Here is a 23,317-nt window from a genome sequence, read left to right as displayed (position 1 = left end):
GGGGGGGGTACCAGACATTGAACTCAGGGGCACTCAACCACTGAGCCGTATCCCCAGCCCTATTTTGTATTTTTTATTTAGAGACAGGGTCTTTCTGTGGCTGAGGCTGGCTTTGAACTCGTGATATCCTCCTATCTCAGCCTCCAGAGCCGCTGGGATGTGCCCCACCGCACCCGGCTTTGCCCCACTCTTGATTGAGTGGAAGTTTACTAGGCTGTGCAGGCTTTCTGTCCTGCTGAGGAATTGTTAGCTCTTCTTCTTCTTTTTTTTTTTTTTCTGGGTGAAGAGGTTTAATGTGTAACAGTAGGCCAACTGGGGAGGATAAGAACCCCAAGGCCCCAGCCCTTCTCCCATGACGTCCCGGGACCTGAGTGCCTGGGCCAGTCCTATGCCTGCCCCAGCCCTGAGGCTCCCTGGTCCCAGGGAAACATGGGAAAGAAGCTGGATGGCTGGGGGCTCGGCCCCCAGAGTTCATGTTGGCTCTTGTTAACGTGTGTTGTCTTATTTGGGGGAGCACACATAGGTAGCACTTGGAAATAATCGATCCTGACACTGTGGACCAAACCCAGTCTGCACATTGTGTTTCAATGAGGATAAAAAATGTCTAATGTAAACAGCCCAAAGTGTACTTACATAATTGGTAAATAAATGTAAAGAACTTTATATTGAGGGTGGGGATTCATTTTCAATCCAAATAAAACTACATGCCAGACTGAGCTTTTCATTTTCTGAGGATTTTAAGCCTCTGTACTTACTGGGGGCTTTTGTTATTTCAGGTGCAATTGCTGGTATAGTGGATCAGCCGATGCAGAACTTCCAGAAAACATCCGAGGCTCAGGCTTCAGCTGGACACAAGGCCAAGGGTGTTATCTCTGGTGTGGGGAAAGGAATCATGGGGGTGTTCACGAAGCCCATTGGAGGAGCTGCTGAGCTCGTGTCACAGACCGGCTACGGTAAGAGACTTACTGATGAGTTTGCATCATGGCACCCAGGTTCCCTGGGGTCCTCTGTCCTTTCATATGGGAAAAGAGAGAAAAGTAAAGTAGACAAATAGTAGCGGCCTTTCTTGCCTCCCTGTGCTTATTAACACAAAGTAGGATTACACTGCTGAAAAAGAAAAGAAAATTATAAACCAGAACACCAATTGGTAATTTCCATTAGCAATTTCAGAGGAGATTCTTTGATTCTGTGTCTCAGAATCTTTTTTTACAGTATACTTAATAAAAAGGATTTTAATGAAAAATAACCAGTTAGAGGTCGAGAGCAATATGGAGAACACACTGCAACGGAGAAAAGAATGACCACTATTTCCCCCGTGAGGAATCTGGAAGGAAAGGCAGGATATAAGGCAGGAAAAAATCTAAGAGCCAGTGCTGGGCGTGGGGAACCTGCACAGAGCCGGGCTGGGCCGGTCTTTGGGTTGGGGTGGCTCTCTCACCTGCAGACGCCATCCTCTGCTTCCAGACAAGCCGGTCTCTGGCCCGTGGAACTGACAGCAGGGGCCCTGCAGCCTGTGACACTACTTCTACCTGGAAAGGCCATGCCAGGGCCTCTCTCCACACACGCCTCTCCTTCTGTGCTGATTTTCCACGATCTCAGCAGAGCACCTGAAAGTGACTTTTAGTAAACATGTGACTGGAATTACATTTTTACCTAAGATTGCTGTCATCATTCTGGTCACGAAGCAGGGCCATCCAGCAATGTCTCAGACCACATGAAGGCCAGACACCTAGCACTCGCCTGCCTCTGGCCCTCACTCCCTGGGTCTCACTGTACTTGGGCACCCTGCACTCAGGAGGTCTGAGCCGGGCAGCCCCATCAGGGCATAAAACTAGTATCTAAAAGGGAGAGAGTGGGACAGAGGCCCCAGGGAGGCAGCCAGGAGAGCCTCTGAGACCACACAGGCACGAGCAGTGCCCTCTTGGCTCCAGCCCTCCCTCTCCCTCTCCACTTCTCTCCTCTCTCTCTCTCTCTCTCTCTCTCTCTCTTGAATGACACGCTCACTCCTCACAGGAAAGCTGACAATAAGAATTGCTGCAACTTGAAAGTAGAAAAAGTCAAACTCTCCCTTATCAAATGCTTAGGCCTTATATGTTAGGGTTTTTTTTTTTTTTTTAAGTCTTCCTTTTGCTGCAGATTCCTGTGAAGTAAAGTCAACTCGTACTTCATAAATTCTTTTGGTTTTGAAAATGCCGTTGTCCCTTCCCATGTTTCCCAGGGCTCAGCCTTATGTAAGAGCATCTCGGAGCAGGCTTCACATGGCCTCTTGGTTTCCATCACTCTTGTAAAACTTTTATTACCACACTGAAGGTTTTACAAACCACTAACTCTTAGTCTAATGACTATGCCTCGTTTATAAATATTTACAAGCCCTCAGAAAGCACACATGCTGTACCATCTTTGGTTCTGGAGAGCCTCTTTGGAAGCTTGTGTGGCTGCTGCTGGGTGCCCTCATTTGGTGCTGGCACCAGGGAGAGCATGTAATAAACCAGAGGCCCCAAGAGCGCTCATAAATGTATATGGAATCGTGTTTAACAGCTGGATTAAGTCACTTAGCATTTAAATGCTGTATCTAGGCAAACCATGTGCCTTCATATGCATCTATGTGTGTGTTGCGTTTTTATTTCACCAGCCATAGCACAGATACAGAAGTATTATAATAGGCAAGGAGGTCAAGTAGAAATCTTGACTTTTTTTAACACAAATTGTAAATGACATGTCTGTCAGCTGTTGTTCATGACGAGCTTCTCTCGGGAGTGTTATGCTTCCTCTAAGTGCTAGTCCTTGCTTGGACTGTAGCACAGTCATATTCAGTTTGTAGCTAATGTAAGATTGCCAGGGTTAAGGACACTGTAATGTCTAATGGTTACCTATACACTTGCTTCTCAAGACGTGACATCATTTTGGATCTGTAACGTTTTATGGATGGTTCTAAGCAGATGACATCACTGCAGCATGGAAGTGTTTTCCAGAAATCAGCCAGTACACTCCCTTGCTTCTCTCCCCACAGGTATTTTACACGGAGCTGGACTTTCTCAGCTTCCCAAACAGCGCTATCAGCCAAGTGATCTACATGCTGACCAGGCTCCAAACAGCCATGTCAAATATGTCTGGTAACTTATTGAAACACTTGCTCAATTTTACATCCCCATTGTATGTTAATAACTCCTGGCTTGCTCCCGAGCTAATGGGCCATGCTTCCAGGGGAGCCCAAGAAGAGCAGTCATTCTGGGCACTGGCCTCTTGGGCAGTAGTAGCGGAGCATCCTAGAGGACCGGGGAAAAGCTGCTGTTCCCAGGTTTGGGGCTGGTGGCAAAATTCTGTTCCACCCTGACCACTCAGGGAGGAGGCAGACATTGGCAGAAAAGCCAGGGCCTGTGAGAAGGCCCGAGATTCCCTGAGGAGAGGGACCTGACAATTAGCATTTCAAGCTAACATGAATAATCAGATTGGTGAGGGCACTTTGCCCTTGGGGAGATTTGTGTAGGATTGTCCCAAGTCTTTGGTAAACAGTGAACACTGACAAGTGACTGCCTTTCCCAAGCCATCTCTGGGCCTCACTCACTCTCTTTTAAACAGGAAAATGCTCCAGTCTCTGGGCAGACCAGAAGTCCACATGGCCTTGGATGTGGTTCTCGTGAGAGGTTCAGGCCAGGAACATGAAGGGTGCCTGCTGCTGACCTCAGAAGTACTCTTCGTAGTGAGTGTCAGCGAGGACACGCAGCAACAGGCCTTCCCCGTCACAGAGATAGACTGCACACAGGACAGCAAGCAAAGCAGCCTGCTCACTGTGCAGCTCAAGCAGCCGAGAATGGCCTGCGATGTGGAGGTACACTTCAGAAAATGGGGGATGGGCTCACTACTGGGCAGGTTGAGACACAGGCCAGTCACTGGTGCCCAGGCATTTATGTGTCTCAGGAGGGGCAGCCGGAGACCTGGAGAGCTGTGAGACAGAACGGATTGTGAAGGTGGGGAGTGGGGTTTACTGGAAGACCCCACCAGTATGCATGCGAGGCCTTCCCAGGAAGCCTGGGGTGAAGCACCAAATGAATAGAACAAGGCCCTTCCTGCTCCATTGTCAGAGGGCTCAAGTGCCTCATGCCAGGACAGGACAGTGCAGTATGGTGGGACTCCAAAATGAGTGGGATGGCCTAGGAAAGGTGAGGAACACAGCAGCAATTCCTGGCAGCTACCCACAAAGGAAGCCCCAGTCTACACACAGCCTGCGAGCAGCTCCAGCAGGCCTGTGGGTACAGGAAGAACTGATGCAAAAGTGAGGGAACCAAGATGAGGGCAGGGCCCCATTCAAGCTGATGCAACCAAAGGTTCCTCCCTCAACTCCCTCCCCAACATCCAACCCCAGAGATTTATTTTATAAATACATCTCTTTCCTACCCACTGCTTTAATTCTCAAGAATAAGATAGAACCATTTCCTGTCCTGTAAGTAACACAGGTTTGGGGATGGTGCAGCTTCCTGGCCCCACAGTTCCTGGAACACATAGGGTGATATGGAATAGATGCTCAGGTGGGGCATCCTGAGTGTCAGGGCTGAGGTGAGCCCCAACCAGTGGCTGCAGCCTCCTGAAGTCCAGCTTAGCGCAAGCAGATGCACCCACTGGAAAATTGCTCTGCATCTCTGCCTCCCAGAGATGGCCTAATCCACAGCCCTAACTGTTGACCCAAGAAATGAATCTTTTCCCATATGGCAAGATGGGGTGATCAGTGGCAAGCTGTAGCTTACTGGTCCTGAGGACTGAGTGGCCTCAGCAAAGGACAGCAAGCCTTGCCTGATTGCTTTTTTTCATTATTTTCTTCCTGACATGGGAGCCTGCCTCCCTCACACCACTGTTTGGGTAAAAATTATCTGAGAAGATGGAAAGCAGCCAACCACAACAACTCTTAGGATTTCTCTAGTTTCTTGGATCATAATCAGTCAGGCTTTACGCTGGGGCTTGGCACCAGGGCTATACTGCTGCTTTGAGTTGATGACTTTCTGGGAATAAACAGAGGTCAGATGTCCAGGCTGACTTTATTAACATTTGCCAAAAATCTTCTGATCCAGTTGACAATAAAGCAGCAGTGATCCAGCTACAGGATTTGGCAGAGGATAGTATCATTATCTTCAAGTCCTTAGTCCTTAACAAGAAACCTCCAAGACCCTAATATCTGTGACCATCTTTTTTCCTTAGCTGGCCTAGGAAAAGCTGAAGACCTTAAACGACTGAGACTGGAGATTCATCTTTTGCCGTTAAACTGTCTTCAGTTGTGATCCTTCTCCTTTGCATTTCTGTTTGTGAAGGATACTGAGAGGACTCATTGTAGCTGGAGAGGAACAGACCTGTTCCCTCAGGGGTTATGGAGATGATAGCAGGAGTCAGTACCCTTAGCAAATGCCAAGGCTGAGACCATGGAATCACTGAGTTAGAGGTGGAAGCACTGGGGCTCGGAGACCATGCTCAATACTGGCTTTCCCTCAGAGTGCAGGAATAAAAGAGGATTGGGATCCAGGGATGGCTAAGAGAAGACAGGTAAAGAGGAGACCAGGAGTGTTGCACAACAGCCATTAGACATGCAGAGCTCTCAAAAGCAGCACCTGGCAGTGGGCAGAGGGTGGATATCCAATATGCCCTGTCTCCACATCCTGCTTTCTTCGTATCTATTCCACCTTACCTCTCCACCTCAACTCCTAAGAGACAGTAACTACCCCCTTAATCCTGTATCCATACCCTAGCCTCCCCCACTCACCCAGAGAAAACCCAACTGCAGAGTACTTTAATCTGAGTCCTTCATTAAAAGGACTGTAAATCAAGGTATTTTCCACAGGGGAGGAAAGGGGCTTTGGGGTGCTGCTTTGACATGCCCCACTCCTGTCAGTGCCCCTCAACATAATGCAGGTATAGAGCGTGGTTAGGAAGCCTACCTGCTGTCTTGCAGTGAAAATCAAGAGCAGTATTTCAAGCTGTTCATATAAAACAGCTTTTCTGGTTTATTGCTTTTGCCTTGGAGGCTAGGAATCATAGCTCCTTTGAATTTTGGAAGGAATTAATTTGTAGATGACATCATTCAGTATATTCAAATATGGCAGGATTCAGATATTTTAAAATCAGCATTTGCTTTTCTTGGTTAAATGCAGCCATTTTTAGGGGTAATAATTGCTTAATATGCCTGGCACATTATTGAAATCCCTTATGAGAGGCTCAAAATGAGTCAGAAGGTCAATTTATTCCTTGGCCAGGTTCCTTTCACAACACGGGTTTTCCTGTGCTGCTGTTCAGGAGGAGCAATTAAGACTTTTTTGTGTATTCAAAGCTTTCCAGCTGAATTCTGGCCCCATCAAATGATATCATCAGAGCTCTGGCTTTTGCCTGGTGGTGCACAGCTTTCATCTGTCAGTGAATCTTTGGGAGCCTTTCTTTTTTCTCAAGCATGAAACTATAAGACGAACTCTAGGATGTCCTTATTCCTCTGGCAGGCCCCTTGACTCTCTTTGCCATCTCTCTGGCTTTCTGCAGCTTTTAAGACACTTTCAGCTGCGTTGTTTCTGGGTCCTATACAGAAATATAAAATTATTTACCACTACTCTGAGAACAAAAAAAGCCCTCATTAAACTGCTTATAATTCTTCCAGTGTGGTCTTGCCAACATTCAGTAGGTAGAAACCAGTAGGTCAGTAGCTACTTAATTCTCAGATCAGTGGCTTGCACTGCAAACTTCCCACTGTGCTTGATCAGCACACTAGATAGCTGTTGCAGCTCCAGCTGCCTTTGATGGGCACTTTCTCAGAATAGCTCACATAAGAACTCGGAACTCAGCATCTCTCAGTTCTCCTCTTCAGTTCCACTGAAGATGAGCCAGACTTTTATGAACCATAAATGTACTTTGCATCCTCCCTCTTTTCCATAAAAATTTCCCCTTCCTCTGCCCAGCTTTTCTGTTTTCTCTGGCTTTAAACTGTAGTATTTATAAAAACAGAAAATGTTACAGTTCAAAAGGTATTTGTTTTTTTAATGCTCTGCCCAGAGCCACTGGTTTGAACGAGGTGCTCTTCTGCACTTTCTGTCAAACTGAAGAGGTTTTATCTTAAGAGGTTCAGGGAGCCAAGTTAACAGAGCTTTTATTTCGGGATGCTGCGTTTAATGTTGATTAAATTTAAGCACAGGGGAGAGAGACATTTTTTCTTCTTTGTTCCTGGGCTGCTTGTTAAAGAGCAATGACAGATGTTTTAATACTTAATGGGTAAAATGTTATCAAATCATCAACTTCAAACATGGGAACTTTATGCAACACCAGATGCTTTATTCAAAGAGTTTCTCTTAATATTCACACACAGAGCTTTTGTTATATTGCTGAAACAGTGTTATTGCCACATCTCATAGGCAAAATAAAAGGAAACAATGCTTTGGACAACATAGCTTTATTAGATGACCTAAAAGGCATCAAGGAAAAAGAATAATTTTGTTGTGGAAGTCTCATAATAAGATCTGACAACTAATGAATCTTTATTCTTGAACACAGGTAGACGGAATCCGAGAGAGACTGTCAGAGCAACAATACAACAGACTTGTGGACTATATCACAAAGACGTCTTGTCACCTGGCCCCCAGCTGCTCTTCCATGCAAACACCATCCCCTGTGGTGGCTGTGGAACCTCCCCTTTCCACTGTTAAAACATACCATTATTTGGTGGACCCACATTTTGGTCAGGTCTTCATTAGTAAATTTACCATGGTGAAGAATAAAGCCCTAAGGAAAGGGTTCCCTTGAATCCCTTCTAAGATGATGATTCTTGCTTGTGCAGTTTATTTTTAAAACAAAGAACCTAGAGATTAGCTCTAACATTCATTGTGGACAAAAGACCAACACTTTTCGGTGGTTCAGGTATTGTAACTTCTAAAATTATCTTAGCATCTTTCTCCCTAAAAACAAATTAGATACTTTAAGATGGGGATGGGGTTCCTTTACCATTTGAAGACAGTGATTAAAACAATGCCGTTTGCTAAAATTTTCACAATTATTTGGACCTGTTAATGCTCTGCTCTACAGAAAAATACATGGTTAGGCCTTAGAATGCAGAGCCAGAGTTAAAACTTCATCCCTAATTCCATCTGTTTTGGGGGACTGAGATACCACCTCTGCCCAATACCCCTTTTTTGCAAAGGTTGATTCTTTAAGTGAAATGAACTTAGAACTCTGCTGGTTAACTTGTTAAATTTGCTTAACTACAGCAACATTATTTTAGTGAAAGCTACTACGTGTATTCCCTCCAAAGTCTGCATTTTACTGAAATTCACAAAACAGTCTATGACTCTGGGTACATTTTAGAAAAATGTTCTTCCAGTTTGTGTTTTAAATAGACAAGCTAAAAATCATTTGTATTTACCAATGACAGACCTGAAGTACTCAGGTGAGTTTCTTTAGTTCCACAAATAACATGTTAGGAAGTCCTGGAAGGGGAGCCAAGAACACAACATTAATACTAGCAATGACATCAGTCCAGATAGTTTATTTTTCTGAGTGATTTGATAAAGCATGAAGATATTGCTAAATATTATTTTGCATCTCAGATTGGGTTTGACTCAGGGTCTAGAGTTACCAGATAACTTAAATGTTCAGTAAGTATCTTTCTCATGGTCTAATTAATTAAATTTGTCTTATTACTTTCAAACTTGGGCCTATAACTTATTGCCTACAATTGTGAAATTCTAAGAAAATGCAATTTTAAAGCCAACTGATCTTTGAACTCTCACAGAGGTGTAGGCACAAGTCACCACTACATCACTGTTAAAGGAAAGCAAGACTGTTTGTTAATGGACAATTCAGGTTGTATATGAAAAATGGCTCCTCAGTTTGTTATATATACTTGTTTAGGAAAGTGACAGTTTTGTCAATCCCAAGAGTAACTATTTTTAAGAATGTAAATATGTACTAATTCTTGTATGTTTTATGGTAATTTTGCATACTGCTAAGAACTGTTATGTAAAGTTGTTTAAAATAAAAGGTGTCCTTGAATTTCAGGCCATATATAAACATCTATTTTTAACCAGGAGTTTTTAAGATGAAGTTTTTCATTAATACCATCTGAGTTTAGTACAGGTTACATCACTGGGATTCAATTTTGCATGAGTTAAAAAGGGTAAAAGACAGTTTTTGTTATCTTCAAATGATAATTCATCACTAAACTAGCTTTGGATAAAATAAATAAATCAAAGTGCTCTATAGTATCATTTTGATCACAACAAAAGACAACAGGAAGTTCTAAGAATTCTTTAATATTTATTTTTTAGTTGTAGAACTAAAAAATATCTTTTATTTTTATGTAGTGCCGAGGATCAAGCCCAGGGCCTCAGACATGCTAGGCGAGTGCTCTACCACTGAGCCACAACCTTGGCCCCCACACAGATTTTATTGGAAGAACTATCACTGTCCTTTAAGAGTTCACAATTCAGAAATTTTCTATGGACTCCTGGAGACCCTTTCAAGACCAGGACCAGGTAACTGCACCTGGGAGTATCTCAGTGAAACAGAAGAAACATCAGGGCAATTAAAGATGTACAAAAACGGGGCTGGGGTTATAGCTCGGCCTCGTACATGTGAGGCACTGGGTTCGATCCGCAGCACCACACAAAAATATTGTGTCCACCTTAAAAAAAATAAATCTCTAAAAAAATGTATAAAACAATGAAAATTGCAAGAAATACCGAAATCAAGATATCTTCATAAGGTCCATAAACAGTGCTAAAAGTTTCCAACCAATTACGATGCTTTTGTGCCCCAAATTATCAATAAGAATTGAGCAAAACATTGTATACAGTATTTGTTAATTGTTTATTTACCAAGAAAAACTATTTCTTAGCCCACATATTCATGTTTAATAGTTCAGGAGCACAAGTCAGTACAAACTTCTAAGGACCTCAATCCAAAGAAATTCTGTGGAGAGAAAGAAAATAGTTAATAATAAACATTGTCTCTAATACTCACTACCTCACTACCTTTTGAGATTAACTGAGGTCTATTCCTTATTAGTAGACCCTACATTTTCACTGCTCACCTTCAACCCCAGGAGAAACCTCAGGCTGCCTAAGCTCTTATGTTCATTCTCCTACCAAGCTGCCTGACCACCTTAACTAGCTAGCCTCTTTTCCATTTTGGACAAAACATATCTTACACTTACTTCTTGCTTTCATTTAACAAATTCTGCTTTCTCCCCCTCCCTCTCAAGTCCAACCCCTCCCCCATTCCCTCTCATATCTACACCTGTTGTTATAAAAGAACTCATTTGTTCCAAATCATCATCGTTCTTACTGGTTTTTAGAACAATCACCTTCGGGTAAAAAAAATAATAATCTGACAAATATAAAAATTAGCCTAATATCATCTAATTATGAGATACATGCCCACTGTGGAAAATTTGAAAATTTCAAAGTTAAAACAGCAATGTTAAGAATTATAAGTCTATTAATATTTTTGTGGATCTTTTTTCTCCAGTCTTTTTCCCAAGTCTCGCAATAGCTCATCCCTACACATCTTAGTACATTTATCTGCATTTCTAGAATTAAGTCATATAAGGCAAAAATCGCTCATAGTATAAATTACATTTAACAATACATCCTTTCAGATCAATTTAGTAAATGATCTTTCATGAGCACACCAATCAATTCACTTTTAGATGTAGAACCTTAATTCACACAAGAGATATAAGGACCACATGGATATGACAGACCAAATCAGAATCTACCCCTCAAAAACTAGCATATCAACTGTAGACACTCTAACAAACTATAAAAGGTATCTATCTAGCCAGGCTCAATGGCACATGTCTGTAATCCCAGCAATTTGGGAAGCTAAGGCAGGAGGATTACAAGGATTCCAGGCTTCTGCAATTTACCAGCACGGGTCAGGCAGTGGGATGGATCCTCAGCACCACATAAAAATAAATAAAATGAAGATACTGTGTCCATTCACAACTAAAAAAAAGTATATGTGTATATGTATGAATATATGCTGGCTAGAATAGAACATCCCTGGGTTCAATTCTCAGTACTTAAATAACAAGAACAAAGGCAAAAACACCATTGTTTTTTGAAAAGTCACTTCTTTCTAAAGGAATGATTTTCCTAATGCCAACCTGTCAGTTAATAACAAAATATGTGAAATGATTTTGAACATAAAAAGGAACTTCCTATGTCAATAATAAGATATTGGACTATAAAACTCCAGACCACACCCCTCCTACCCCTCATAAAACATATGTAGGTTTGCAATAACTCTAGACACAAGTTAAGCTGCAGCAACCAAATGAACACCTAACCAAGAAGAAAACCCCTCAAAATAGGAAATTTTGTGACATTTTTGCTTGACTTTGCCCCAACCCCTCTTCAGGCAATGCAGTGTTATATGAAGGAAACTGCCCAATTCCTGGCTCCTCCCTGGGATTGAAGGTAAAGAATACAACTTGCTTATTACAACATGCTGGCTCATCTGGATTTCTGTCTTGCCTGACTTGGAGCACTGATGGGAATAGTGGTACAGTCAGAATATCAGGTTGGAAACAAATGAAAGCAATGGTGGATGCCTTGGCATGAGAGCTGCAGACAGACTGAAGCCAAGAAATTATAAGAGGCAGAGAATAACTAGGGTTCCAAGAGGAAGCAGGACTGAAACTTTTTAGGAAAATTAAGAGTAACTGGGCTGGGGATGTGGCTCAAGCGGCAGTGCGCTCACCTGGCATGCATGGGGCGCTGGGTTCGATCCTCAGCACCACATAAAAATAAAATAAAGATGTTGTGTCCTCCGAAAACTAAGAAATAAATATTAAAAATCTCTCTCTTTAAAAAAAAAAAAGAATTATGAATATTCAGAAACCTTAACAAAAAATGAATCCTGAGTAGATACATTCTCAGGAAAAGGATTCTGAGGCTGTATGCCAGGGGATGATTAGTGAAAGTCTTCTCCCATATGCAGTCAAAATCTGCAGAGTGAGAGAGAGCTGTTTTGTTCAAATGCCCAAATTGCCACAAAAGATTACAAAGCACACAAAGAAACAGAGAAATATGGCCCAAGAAACAATATCTCCAAGAACAAACCATAAAGAAACACTGACTTCTGACTAAAAACTTAAAAACAATTATCTTAGTATGTTCATTGAGTTTGAAGAACAAGAACAGATAAATAAAAATCAGGAAAACAATATGAACAAAATAAAAATAATCACAAAAAAGCTGAAAAATATAGTAACTCAATTAAAAAAATCAAATATTTGACATTTAATGCCAATCCTCTTCTAAAACCAAGGGAAAAAAAAATACTTCAATACTTAAGCTGGACAAAAACAAGAGAATTATAGGCCAACTGCACTAATATTGATGCAAAAACCCCTGATGAAACACAAGTAAACCACTCAATAGCACATTGAAAGCATTATACATGAGGGCCAAGAGGTTTATTCCCAAAATGCAAGGTATGGTCAAACAAATTCATAAATGTGAAACATCATAGTAACAGAACAAAAGATTTTAAAATTACATGAGTATATTAATAGATGCAGAAAAAAGTCTGATAGAATCCAGAACCTTGTAATGATAAAAACAATAAACTAGGTACATAAATAATGAACGCTAAAATATGTGTCCTTTATAAGCTATTCAATATAATATGTACTGAAATCCTAATCAGAAAAATTAGACAACAAAAAGAAAAGACATCCAAAAATTGAAAGAAGAAAATTATCCCTGAAAGTAACAAGACCTTGTCTATAGAAAAGTAAGGATTCCACACAAAAAATAAACTCATTAGAATAAACAAAATCAGCAAAGTTGCTGAATATAATAATCAGTTGTTTTTCTACACTAACAATGAACATTTTAAAGAAAATAGTCCCATTTACAATAGCATCAAAAAGAATAAAACAGGAATAAACTTTACCAAAAACATAAAAGACTTAAAACTAAAAATACAAATAAAACAATTCCATACTCACAGAGTGCAAAACTTTGTAAAGATGTCCATACCAAAAAAAAAAAAAAAGGATGACAGTTCTAACCAACGCAATCTACAGATTTAATGCAATCCCAATCAAAATGCCAACAGCATTTTTGGCAGAAACAGAAAAAGCCTTCCAAAATTCAGTCAGACTCTCAAAGTACTCTAAATAACTAAAACAATCTTGGGGGGAGGGGGGGGAGGAATTCACATTTCCTCATTTCAAAATGAACTACAAAGCTATAGTAATGAAAACAGTGTAGTACTGACATGAAGACAGGCACATAGAGCAATGGAATACAACAGAGAGCCCAGAAACAAATCCTTGAATATGTAGACAACTGATTTTCTACAAGTATGCCAAGACTATTCATTGGGAGAAGACAATCTTAACAGGACATCCACATGCTAAACAAGTTATATATTTACACCATATACAAAGATTAACTCAAAATAGATAAAAGAGGGCTGGGAGGTAGCAAGGTCATGGGTTCAATTCCTTAAAAAAAAAAAAAAAAAAAAAAAATCAAAGACCGAAAATGTAAGCACTAAAACAATAAAATGCTTAGAAAAAAAGATGAATTGGACATCAAAATTTAAAACCTCTGCAAAGGATGCAATCCTCAGAGTGAAAAGGTAACTTGTGAAATAGGAGAAAATATATACAAATCAATCATATCTAATAAGGAGTTATATCCAGAATGACATAACTGATATAATGAGCCCCCACTACTCAACCAAAACAATAACCAAATTCAAATATGAATTTAAAAATGTGGAATTTTTACAACCTCCAATATACCCAACAAGGATAAACAAATGACCGATAAGCACATGAAATGATGTTCAACACTGCAAATCATTAGGAAATGTATATCAAAACCACTGAGATCTCACCCACATTAGGAAGATTACTACCAAAAAATAAAAGAGTAGGGCTAGGGTTGTGGCTCAGTGGTTGAGCGCTTGCCTCGCACATGTGAGGCACTGGGTTCAATCCTCAGCACCACATAAAAATAACTAAAAACAAAGCCATTGTGTCCCTGTATAACTAAAAAAAAATTTTTTTTAAATAAATAAATAAAAGATTAACAAGTGTTGGTAAGGATGTGGAGAAATTGGAACATTTGTGCACTGCTGGTGAGAATGTAAAATGTGGATAATAGTATGGCAATTTCTTAAAAACTGAGTACATACCCAAAAGAACTGAAAGGAGGACCCTGAAGAGATACTTTTAATACCTATGTTTGTAGTAGTTATTCACAACAACCAAAAGTTGAAAGCAACCCAAGTGTCTACTGATAAATGGATAAACAAAATGTATATACAAACAATGGAACATTTTTCAGCCTTAAAAAGTATACATCCTACACACAAATAAACACCAAGAATATTATGCTAAATAAAATAAGCCAGTCACAAAAGATAAATACTCTATGAATCTACTTATATGAATATCTAAAGTGGTCAAATTCTTAGAAAGTAAAATAGTGGTTGCCAAGGCCTCAGGGCAAAAGATGGGAAGTTGTTTAATGGATAGACAGTATCAGTTTTAAAAGAATAGAGTTCTGGAAACTGCTTGCACAATAATGTGAATGTACAGTAATTAAATATTACTGAACTATACAATTACAAATGATTGATAGCAAATTTTATTTGCATTTTACCACAGTTCAAATGTTTTTGAAAAAGAGACTTCAAAAAATGGCATTACCTTTATATTCCAAAATTACTTTACACTCTGAAAGATTCCAGCCCGCCTCATCTCCTCAAAATCTTTCATGGAATCATAATTTCTGTAGAAATCTGCATATGCCTTCTTTCTTGGTTCAGCCACACCAAACTAAAAAGTTAACATACTGTTAATGTATTATTTGGATTATTAGTAATATCTAAAGTAAATTACAATATCATTTGTGTTCACTCTTTAACCCAATATGTCCTACAAAGAATTGAAAATTTGGGACTTCATGGGATTTGAACCCTACAATTATAAGATAAGGAGTAGGAGAGGTGACCCAGATGCAAGGAATGAGGAAGTAGTTTCATGAAAACTAAACAGCAAAAAAGGGCCCCCCTTCCTAGACTGTACCTTTTCCTGGGCAAGTTATGTATGTATGATTTATATGTGTGTTTGGTGAGAAACAAGTGCAGAATGGTAAGAGCCAGAGGATGATAGCAGCCAAAATGCTAAAAGATGTCTGACAAAAGATAAACAGTCTTCTCTTCAGCAAGCCTAAATATCGCCATAATATTTGTTGCATGCTGAGACGTGCCACAATTTTCTAGTTCAGTTAAAGCCACATTATGAATTTCAAAGGAGTCTAAAATTGATTTGGTAACCATCAGCCTCTAAAAGGCACAGGAAACTTTCTAAATGATTTATACTTCAACACATATGCTTTTGAAAGTAGAAAGGAGACTATTAGAGATGAGGAAGGGAAATGGGAAAAAGTAGGATAAGGGAGGTAGTAGGGAGGTGGGTTTTACCTATACTAATATGCCACAAGGAATAATATTCTGTATAATTAATATGTACTGATAAAAAAACATAAACTCTTAAGAGTGAGAATTGGTTTATTGGCTTATTTTAAAATGAAGGAATGAACCCAAGATGATGCCCACTGATCACTTTGAGAAAAAGAAAGCTTTAATGCTGCTAAAACTGCAGCAAAAGGATTAGGGGGAGGGGTCTTCATTTTGTTGTTGTAATGTTGTAGTTTCTATATACAAAGGGGAGAAACAAAGAAAAAAATAAATGAAGATTCAAGAGAGCAATGTAGACCTAATCAAGGTCTAGAAGAAGCACTAACTGGCAGGGGGCTGGAGCAGGATTCAAACCTATGGCAAAAATTTTATTCTCCACAAAACACTGCTTAGTGTTATTTCAATGTGTGGGTTACAATCCAAATTCAAATCTAAGCCTGCATATAAAAACCAGGAAAAAATTCAAGTATCATTCCACATAAGTGAAATACTACAGAAACACAAATGAAGTCTACTGGGGCCCATCACTCTACATGGTATTTAATTTTATGCATAAGCTTGACACAGGGCTAAGGGATATGAAATACAGATGAAAAAAACTTAGTTCTAGATGTATCTGTAAGGGTATCTTGGGAAGAGATTGGACTAGAAAAGATCCAACCTCACCAACATGGCAGGCATCATCCAATCCACTGAAGGCCTGAATAGAACAAAAGTAAGAGCAAATTAGCTAACCCATCCATCTTCTTTTACCTTTGGACATCAGAGCTCCTGGCCTTCAGACTCTGGGACTTAGGCCGCTTGCCCGAAAGGCATTTGTACTTGGGACTGGGAGGTATACCATTAGCTCCCCTACTTCTCAGTCCTTTAGACTTGGACTGGATTACATTATCAACTTTCCTGGATCTCCAACTTGTAGATGGCAGCTCGTGGGTCCTTTCAGCCTAACTCTCGAGCCAATTCTCACAATAATCTCTTCATACACACTCACACACCCTACTGATTCTGTTTCTCTGGAGAGTCCTAGCATACTATACAAGGCAACCACAAACAATTTGTTAGAGGAGAATTATTTTTCATTAAAATTTTTTTTGGAATACTAAGGCAGAGAGAAAGTAATAATAAGCTGTTAGTAAACCTAAGAAATTAAACAAAATAATATTATAACCTCATCTAAATTTTTTGTCTGTAATATTTCAAATGGGAAGTTTCTTTTAACTCTGAAAAATCTGGACTTCAGAAAGAAATGAAATTTATCAATTTAGATCCTCCAGGTCATGAGTAACTTTAATAAAGTTATAAAATAATACATACCTGAGGTCTTATATGTTACATCAATACAAGAAGATTTAGAACAAGCCTAATTTATGATAGCAATTAGTAAACCTTGGGGAAATACCACTTTGATGTAAATGCTGTTCATTTATCTCTTAAAATCTAACTCATATCCATAAATTAAGCTTTAGAGCACAACTAACTTATCCAAAAATTAATTGCTGGATAACAATCCATGTAACACACAGAAAAGTTGATTGAAAATGTGAACATATTCCAAAACCTGTAAAATGAAAAACATCAAGTCTTCAAAAGCACTAAGCACTAATGGGGAGGGGAAAATGAAGGCTATTACAGCAACTAAGACAACCAAAGATCCTATCTTATTCTTTAGTTCCTCAATGTTTTGGAGACCTTCCTTCTAAACAAACCCTACTAGTTAACTATATACAAATGAAATGCTTCATTATGAAGCACTTCTGACTTTTCATCACAGTAGACAGACCATGAGTCTGGCAAGAGCCCAGCTCTTCAGAGAAAAGGTAGAAAATATAATTTAACATAAAATACTGTGTTTGGTATGAAATGAGTAAGAACCCAGGAGAGTACAACCAACCTCAAAAGGAAAAGGGTACACATTGCTCCACAAAAGGAAGCATCTGAGAAGGCCTTGAAAGACAAACTGGAATTTGCCAATGAGATAAAAAATATTCCTAGCATGTTAATAACCATGGAAGAAAGCAGCAAATAGGTCTAAAGGCTCCAAGTGGAATGTATTAAAAGTGATTGGGAATGACAATGGAAAGGCAGAAAGGGCAAAACAGCAAAGGTATTAGAATCAAAAGTAGGTTTTAGTTTTAGCCCCTGGATGAGTTTATTTCACGTTATCCACCACCCATCAATAGTACTTGAAACCAATTTAGAAAGCGTGAATATTAAGAGTACAGCACACACAATTTTGCTGCAAACTGTTCCAGTTATATGTACTACAAACAAACTTTCTACCTGTATGTATGTGTTCACTAAATCAAAATGCAAAAATACATGTATTTCTATTGGAGGTTGAAAGTTTTAAAATTCACTAAACATTAGGGGCTACCAGTTAGAAGTAACAAGACTCTATACATAAAGAATTTTAATAAAGATCAGAACTTTTATCATAACTATGATGACAAAGCCAAAAAGTCCCCCATCTTTCTTACTCATATATATATCTATACCTTTTTCTAACATTTATTTCTAATATTTCTAACTTTATTTTGTATCCACTATGTGCCAAGCAACAGGGATCTCAAGGGCCAAGCAAAGGATTTGCTTTTGGGGCTTGTCTCCTTGCCAAAGCAAGAATCCACTTAATGTTTTTGTTCAGTTTTTCCCTTCCTCTTTGTTCTCCAAGTTTTCCCTAACTTTCAAGGCTCAAATTCCACTTCTTTGAATAAAGAATGGCACATAAGGACTGGGGTTATGGCTCAGTTGTAGAGCACTTGCCTAACACACGAGGCACTAGGTTCAATCCTCAGCACCACATAAAAAAATAAATAAGTAAAAAAGAATGCCCTAAAACCACATTCTTTCACTTATGTCCTATCCTGCAACAGCTTCTAAAAAATGTTTTTAACCTCTCCATAACTCTTCAGTTCTTAAGGACAGAGGCATTAGTTGTATTATTTTTTTGGATTCTCCAATGCACCTGAAACTCCATGTTACATACGATTGTACTGAATTTTAGATACTGGCTCCTATTCAATAGATACTTTTAAGGAACTATTTGTGTGTAAGGCTCCTGACTCTGGGGTGCCAAGTAAAAGTAAATAAATGACAGACCTGGCCTCAATAAGGCTCAGAGCCTAGTAACGATTAGAGACACTAAGCCAGGCACGGTGGTGCAAGCCTGTAATCCCAGAGGCTCAGGAGGATGAGACAGGAGGATCACAAATTCAAAGCCAGCCTCAGCAATGGTGAGGTACTAAGCAACTCAGTGAGACCCTGTCTCTAAATAAAATACAAAATAGGGTTGGGGATGTGGCTCAGTGGTTAAGTGGCTCAGTGGTTAAGTGCCCCTGAGTTCAACCCCCAGTACCCCCCGCCAAAAAATTACAGACACTAAACAAAAAATGATAAGTGGGAGGAATTACAAAAGCTCTGAATTCTCTCACAGACAATTAATGATAAATATGTATTATCATAAACATTTTTATAAAAAGGCATTATAGGCTGGGATTGTGGCTCAGTGGCAGGGCGTTTGCCTCGAATGCATGAGGCACTGAGTTGGATATTTATGGTTATATAAATATAACATACAGCCTTTGATAAAAACACAAGGTTTAATGTTAAAATCCACCAAGCACAGCATTAAAATGTTACTGTGACAATTCTTCAAGGTGTCAAACAGAATTACTGCCTTTCCTGCCCCTCTGTACACTTATCCTCTTTAAGGGTGGGACTGTGTGCTCCCAAAATTCATGCGTTGAAATCCTGAGTGGCAACACCTCAGAATATAACCTATTTGGAAATTAGGACTTTAATGTGGTAAAAACAAGGTCTAAATTAGGGTAAGTCCTAACCCAATGATTGTTGTCTTCATAAAAGGAAATCTATCCAGTCATGTGCCCATACAGAGAACAATGTGAAGACTGAAAGAGAACAGAGCCATTTAATAAGGCAAGAAGAAAGGCCTCAGAACACATCAACCTTTCCCACAGATTTCTGATCTTCAGAACCATGAAAAAATAAACTTCTGTTGTTTAAGTCACTATGTCCATGATTCTTTGTCATGGCAATACTGGCAAGAACACAGCTGCATCTAAAGATGAAGGACAAACCATCTGGAGATTATGACCACCTGTCATAATGAAGTAAATGCAGGGAAGGGAAGAGAGCAAGCACCGTAAAGAGGAGTTCATTTTTAAAAGACTCTTGAAATATTACACAAAACAAAAAACAAATATACATACCTTATAGAGAGCTGCAACCCCCAGGGCAACCGTGAATGCTCCAACAATATGAAACCGCAGACGCTTGGCCAGAAGACCCCGCATCTGAGGTTTCGCCAAAGTGCCGGAAGCCATGGCAGTTAGGGTCCTTCATAGGTAAAATAAGAAAACAAAATCAACAACAACAAAGATCTAAAGAACTCTCATGCATGATACATTTTAGTCCTTAGACAAAGGTCAACGGTGGACTGACTCCTCCCACAAAGCCCAATAGGACGTTGGGTGGCTCAGCCTGCATAACAGTCCAGATACCCCAAATAAACGTGGTCATTGTGGCACAACCAGAGACCCTGAGCAAAAAGTACGACTAAATCTCTCCCAACCACAAAGACATGCAGGCGCTCTAGTGGTAATTACACGTGCAAATACTCCTAACAGCATTTAAAATTTTTTTTTCGAGACAATTCCATGAAACAGTGAGGTGGGTGTTCTGCAATCACACCGTAAGCCACTAAAACGCAGACGGGATCGCAGAGGCTGCCTCGTGGGCCCGTGCTCCCCACGCAGCCCAGACACCTGGGGGGAGGGGGGTCCTTAAAGGCCGCACGGTGACCTTCCTCAACGGCCCAACTCTAACCTCAAACCAGGCTACACAGCAAACAGCGGCCCTACGTCGACCCCCCAGCCACACGACCGGTGGGAAGAACCCCCAGCCCCTTTAACGAGTGAAACACTGGGCCCGATAGGTCAAATGACCTAAACAAGGTCACGCTGACGGGAGGAAAACGCAGCGGCACCCGGGCCCGGCCTACCCACTCCGAAGCCCACAGGCTTCCTGAGGACCCCCCGCCAACGCCGCTCCCACGGAGCCGCCCGCTTCCAGCCCCGCTGTCCGCCGCCCTCCTAAGACTACGACGGGGGCGTGCAAGAGGCGACGTGGGAGAAAAGTCCGGGGCTTCACCGCGGCTGAGGCTCAAAGTCACGACTCAACTCCCAGGCCGACAAAGAGCGAAAGGCGGCAGTCTTGAGAACCGCAATGCGGGTCTCAAACAGTACCCGAACGCACCTCCACACCTGCGTCCTTCCCGGTAGACAGAGAAATGGACGGTTTTTTCGCAGTGCGCAGGCGCAGAAGGAGACTGCGCCGAGAGGCCGCAGCGACGGGAACCTAAAGAGTCCAAAAGTCTTTCGGTGAGCCTCCTGGCGTTTACTACGGAAATCCATGCGCTTAGGATCTATACTATGCGACCTTGAAGCAAAGGGTTTGACCTCCTGAGACAGTTTCCCTAGTAAGCTTAAAATGGCAGTCTTATTCATATAGTTATTATAGACTTATGAAGGAATACAAAGATATTTAATATGTGAAAAAAAATTAATGTACCCTATAAATGCAGTACTAATTATGCCGGGCTAAACGATTGCTTAAGCATGTGCAAATCAAAGCTTTATGACTTTATGTGATTGAGCGCTTGGTTTGGGTAAAGGGTGAAAGAGATAACTTCCAGTAACTCACAGCCTAACATATAAGACAGACACAAACAGATTAATACCAATTCCCCACAGTGAGAACGAACACCTATCTACCACAGAAGCAAATTTGGAGAGTTGACAAAGCTGAGCAAGTTTTAATGAGAGGGGCATTTATGTTGGACTGTTAGTAAAAAACAAGTGTTTTCTAAGGCAGGCAACTAGAAGCTCCTGGAAAGTGGTGTAGAAGAGGCAGGTACTTGTGCTGGCTTAGTTATTATTGAAATGACCTGTATTTGAAAGGCATGATTTAAGTCAACTGAGCAAGCACTGTGGAAGATAAACTGGCACAGAAAAGTCACATGATACTGACTCAACATATTTTGGTTATGTACCTATTATGCTCAGCTGTGTTATACAGGAGGACAGGTACAAGGTGGCCCATTGTTATAGAGTCTTTGTCCTCAATTTATTAACAGACACTCTAGGGAGTGAAAACTTCCAGCTACACACAGAAAGGTGCTTAATAAGAGTCAGAAGTGGGTTTGAGCCTCAGCAACATTTTTCAGGCACCTCATCAAGAGTCTACAGGTAGACTGCTTACTATTTTCAGTTCTGTCACTCCTTAAGTTCTTTTCCCCCAGCCTCTTCCTACCAAATTTCTGAGAAATCTGTAAAACTTTAGAGTTACCACAAAATCATTCACTTATGATAATTACCTTGAACACTGTTTATTAGCCCACCAATAAATAGATTAAGCAAAGAGAAATATAATGTTTTAATAAACCTATTATGTAGGAGTCTTCCCAGCATTATCAATTGATCACATAACAGAGACTGCATGAGCCTAAAGGATCATAAGTATAAGCTCAAAATGACAAGTTCAGACCTCAACAGATTCAGGGAAGCCATTTATTGTTCTTCGTGGGTGCCTTGGGGACTCATTTTCTGGATGCAAAAAGGGCCGGCTGTTACAGAGGGAATTTTGGTTTTATAGGGTGCAATTAGGGTGGTTTCATCATTGTAACTCGTGGGTGTGCCATTCAGATAGTCAGGGGCTAGTTATGTAGGTTAAAACTTGTAACTCAGGAGGGCAGCTATGAAAGGCAGAAACTCATTGTTACTTGGAGAGAGAGAAGTTCAGATTGTGAGGGATGGGTATCTTTTTCTGGAATTTATTGTCTCCCAGAGTTTCAATATTTGCCTCCTTCCTTCAGGGCCATTGGTCAGTATTTACAGGGTGTCTTTTTAGGACTAATTTGCAATGGGGGAAAGTCAAAGTACTAACATTCAGTATTTGCCTCCTTCCCTCAGGGCCCACTGTTACCAGGAAAGGATTTACTGGAAGGTCAATGCTTGGCTACTTTCCCCTCCTTCCTCCCAAGCAGTCTCTCCGCTTTTCCTTGGGAGTTGCTTTGTAGGATTATTATTTTCCATAATTCTTCATTCCAGACTCTGAAAGGATAAAGGAATTGGAGCGCCAGATCTGGATCTGGCTGCTTCAAGCTGAGAAGCAGCAAAGTTGGGGGATCTCTCCTTTCAGTGTTCTGGAATAGAGCATGGAGACCCCAGTGGGAGAGGACCTTGAGGCCATCATAAGTGGAGTTTCCTTTTGTGGTCTCAGTGAGTCAGAAAGTGAGCAGGAAAATGGCATCCACCCATGTATTATTAAGAAATCGTTCCTATATAAAAGTAATAATAGGCAGAGGAAAGATTATTGTAAGTAAAGTGATTATAAGAAAGGTGAAGAGTAATTGATTTGCTGTTACCAAGAAAATAATTTCAACAGGTAATACAGTTGGGACTCTATTGACCTTAGTGGGGACCATGTGCCCTACTCAGATTTAGGGTGTACTCTCCATGATTCCAAGAGTATAGGTTCTTCAGAGCATAGCAAGCATGAATAACTATGGAATCATAGTTTTCTGGTGTTTAATCTTCTCCATCCTGCTCAACAAATTATGCAAAATAAGAACAGAAATAAAATCAACAGTATAGTTATAGCTAGTAATCCAGTTACACGTGTAGAAAAGTATTTAAAAGGGTTCAGAGAAGAAATTCCTTCAGCTAAACTCCTCTAACTTCTTCATTATTAAAAGTCAGCCATTTTTGTCTCCTCTGTTTCCAGTCTGGTGTGGCTGTTTATGAAGTTAAAGACAAAATGCAGAAAACACAGA

At 40.4% G+C, this 23,317-nt stretch overlaps 2 protein-coding genes across 7 annotated transcripts in view; one reads left to right on the top strand and one right to left on the bottom strand.

Annotated features, from left to right (window-relative positions):
- Vps13b (vacuolar protein sorting 13 homolog B) overlaps positions 1–9,014 on the top strand; it is a 757,361-nt gene extending 748,347 nt beyond the window's left edge. For all 6 annotated transcript variants that reach the window (XM_071602212.1, XM_071602213.1, XM_071602214.1 and 3 more), the window contains 4 exons: positions 777–953; positions 3,011–3,113; positions 3,580–3,829; positions 7,516–9,014. In XM_071602212.1, coding sequence (XP_071458313.1) covers positions 777–953; positions 3,011–3,113; positions 3,580–3,829; positions 7,516–7,764 — 779 coding nt within the window. In that variant the 3' untranslated portion in view covers positions 7,765–9,014. The remainder of the gene's footprint in view (positions 1–776; positions 954–3,010; positions 3,114–3,579; positions 3,830–7,515) is intronic.
- Positions 9,015–9,801: 787 nt separating this feature from the next.
- Cox6c (cytochrome c oxidase subunit 6C) lies at positions 9,802–20,821 on the bottom strand. Its single transcript, XM_027948676.2, has 4 exons — positions 20,740–20,821; positions 19,695–19,821; positions 14,693–14,821; positions 9,802–9,927 (listed from the first exon to the last, which is right to left on the bottom strand). The coding sequence occupies exons 2-3, from the start codon at positions 19,806–19,808 to the stop codon at positions 14,708–14,710; spliced, it is 228 nt and encodes a 75-aa protein (XP_027804477.1). The 5' UTR covers positions 19,809–19,821; positions 20,740–20,821; the 3' UTR covers positions 9,802–9,927; positions 14,693–14,707.
- Between the last annotated feature and the right edge of the window lie 2,496 nt (positions 20,822–23,317).

Source organism: Marmota flaviventris, chromosome 15, assembly GCF_047511675.1.
Source record: "Marmota flaviventris isolate mMarFla1 chromosome 15, mMarFla1.hap1, whole genome shotgun sequence".
Classification (NCBI taxonomy): domain Eukaryota; kingdom Metazoa; phylum Chordata; class Mammalia; order Rodentia; family Sciuridae; genus Marmota; species Marmota flaviventris.
The sequence above is the reverse complement of the archived record's forward strand: the minus strand, read 5'-3'. Positions and strand labels throughout refer to the sequence as shown.

Excerpts from the sequence above, each read along its gene's own strand:
- Cox6c (XM_027948676.2), bottom strand. The coding sequence starts at position 19,808 with ATGGCTTCCGGCACTTTGGCGAAACCTCAGATGCGGGGTCTTCTGGCC. Across the intron at positions 14,822-19,694 it reads GGGTTGCAGCTCTCTATAAG|TTTGGTGTGGCTGAACCAAG; the intron begins GTATGTATATTT and ends TTAACTTTTTAG.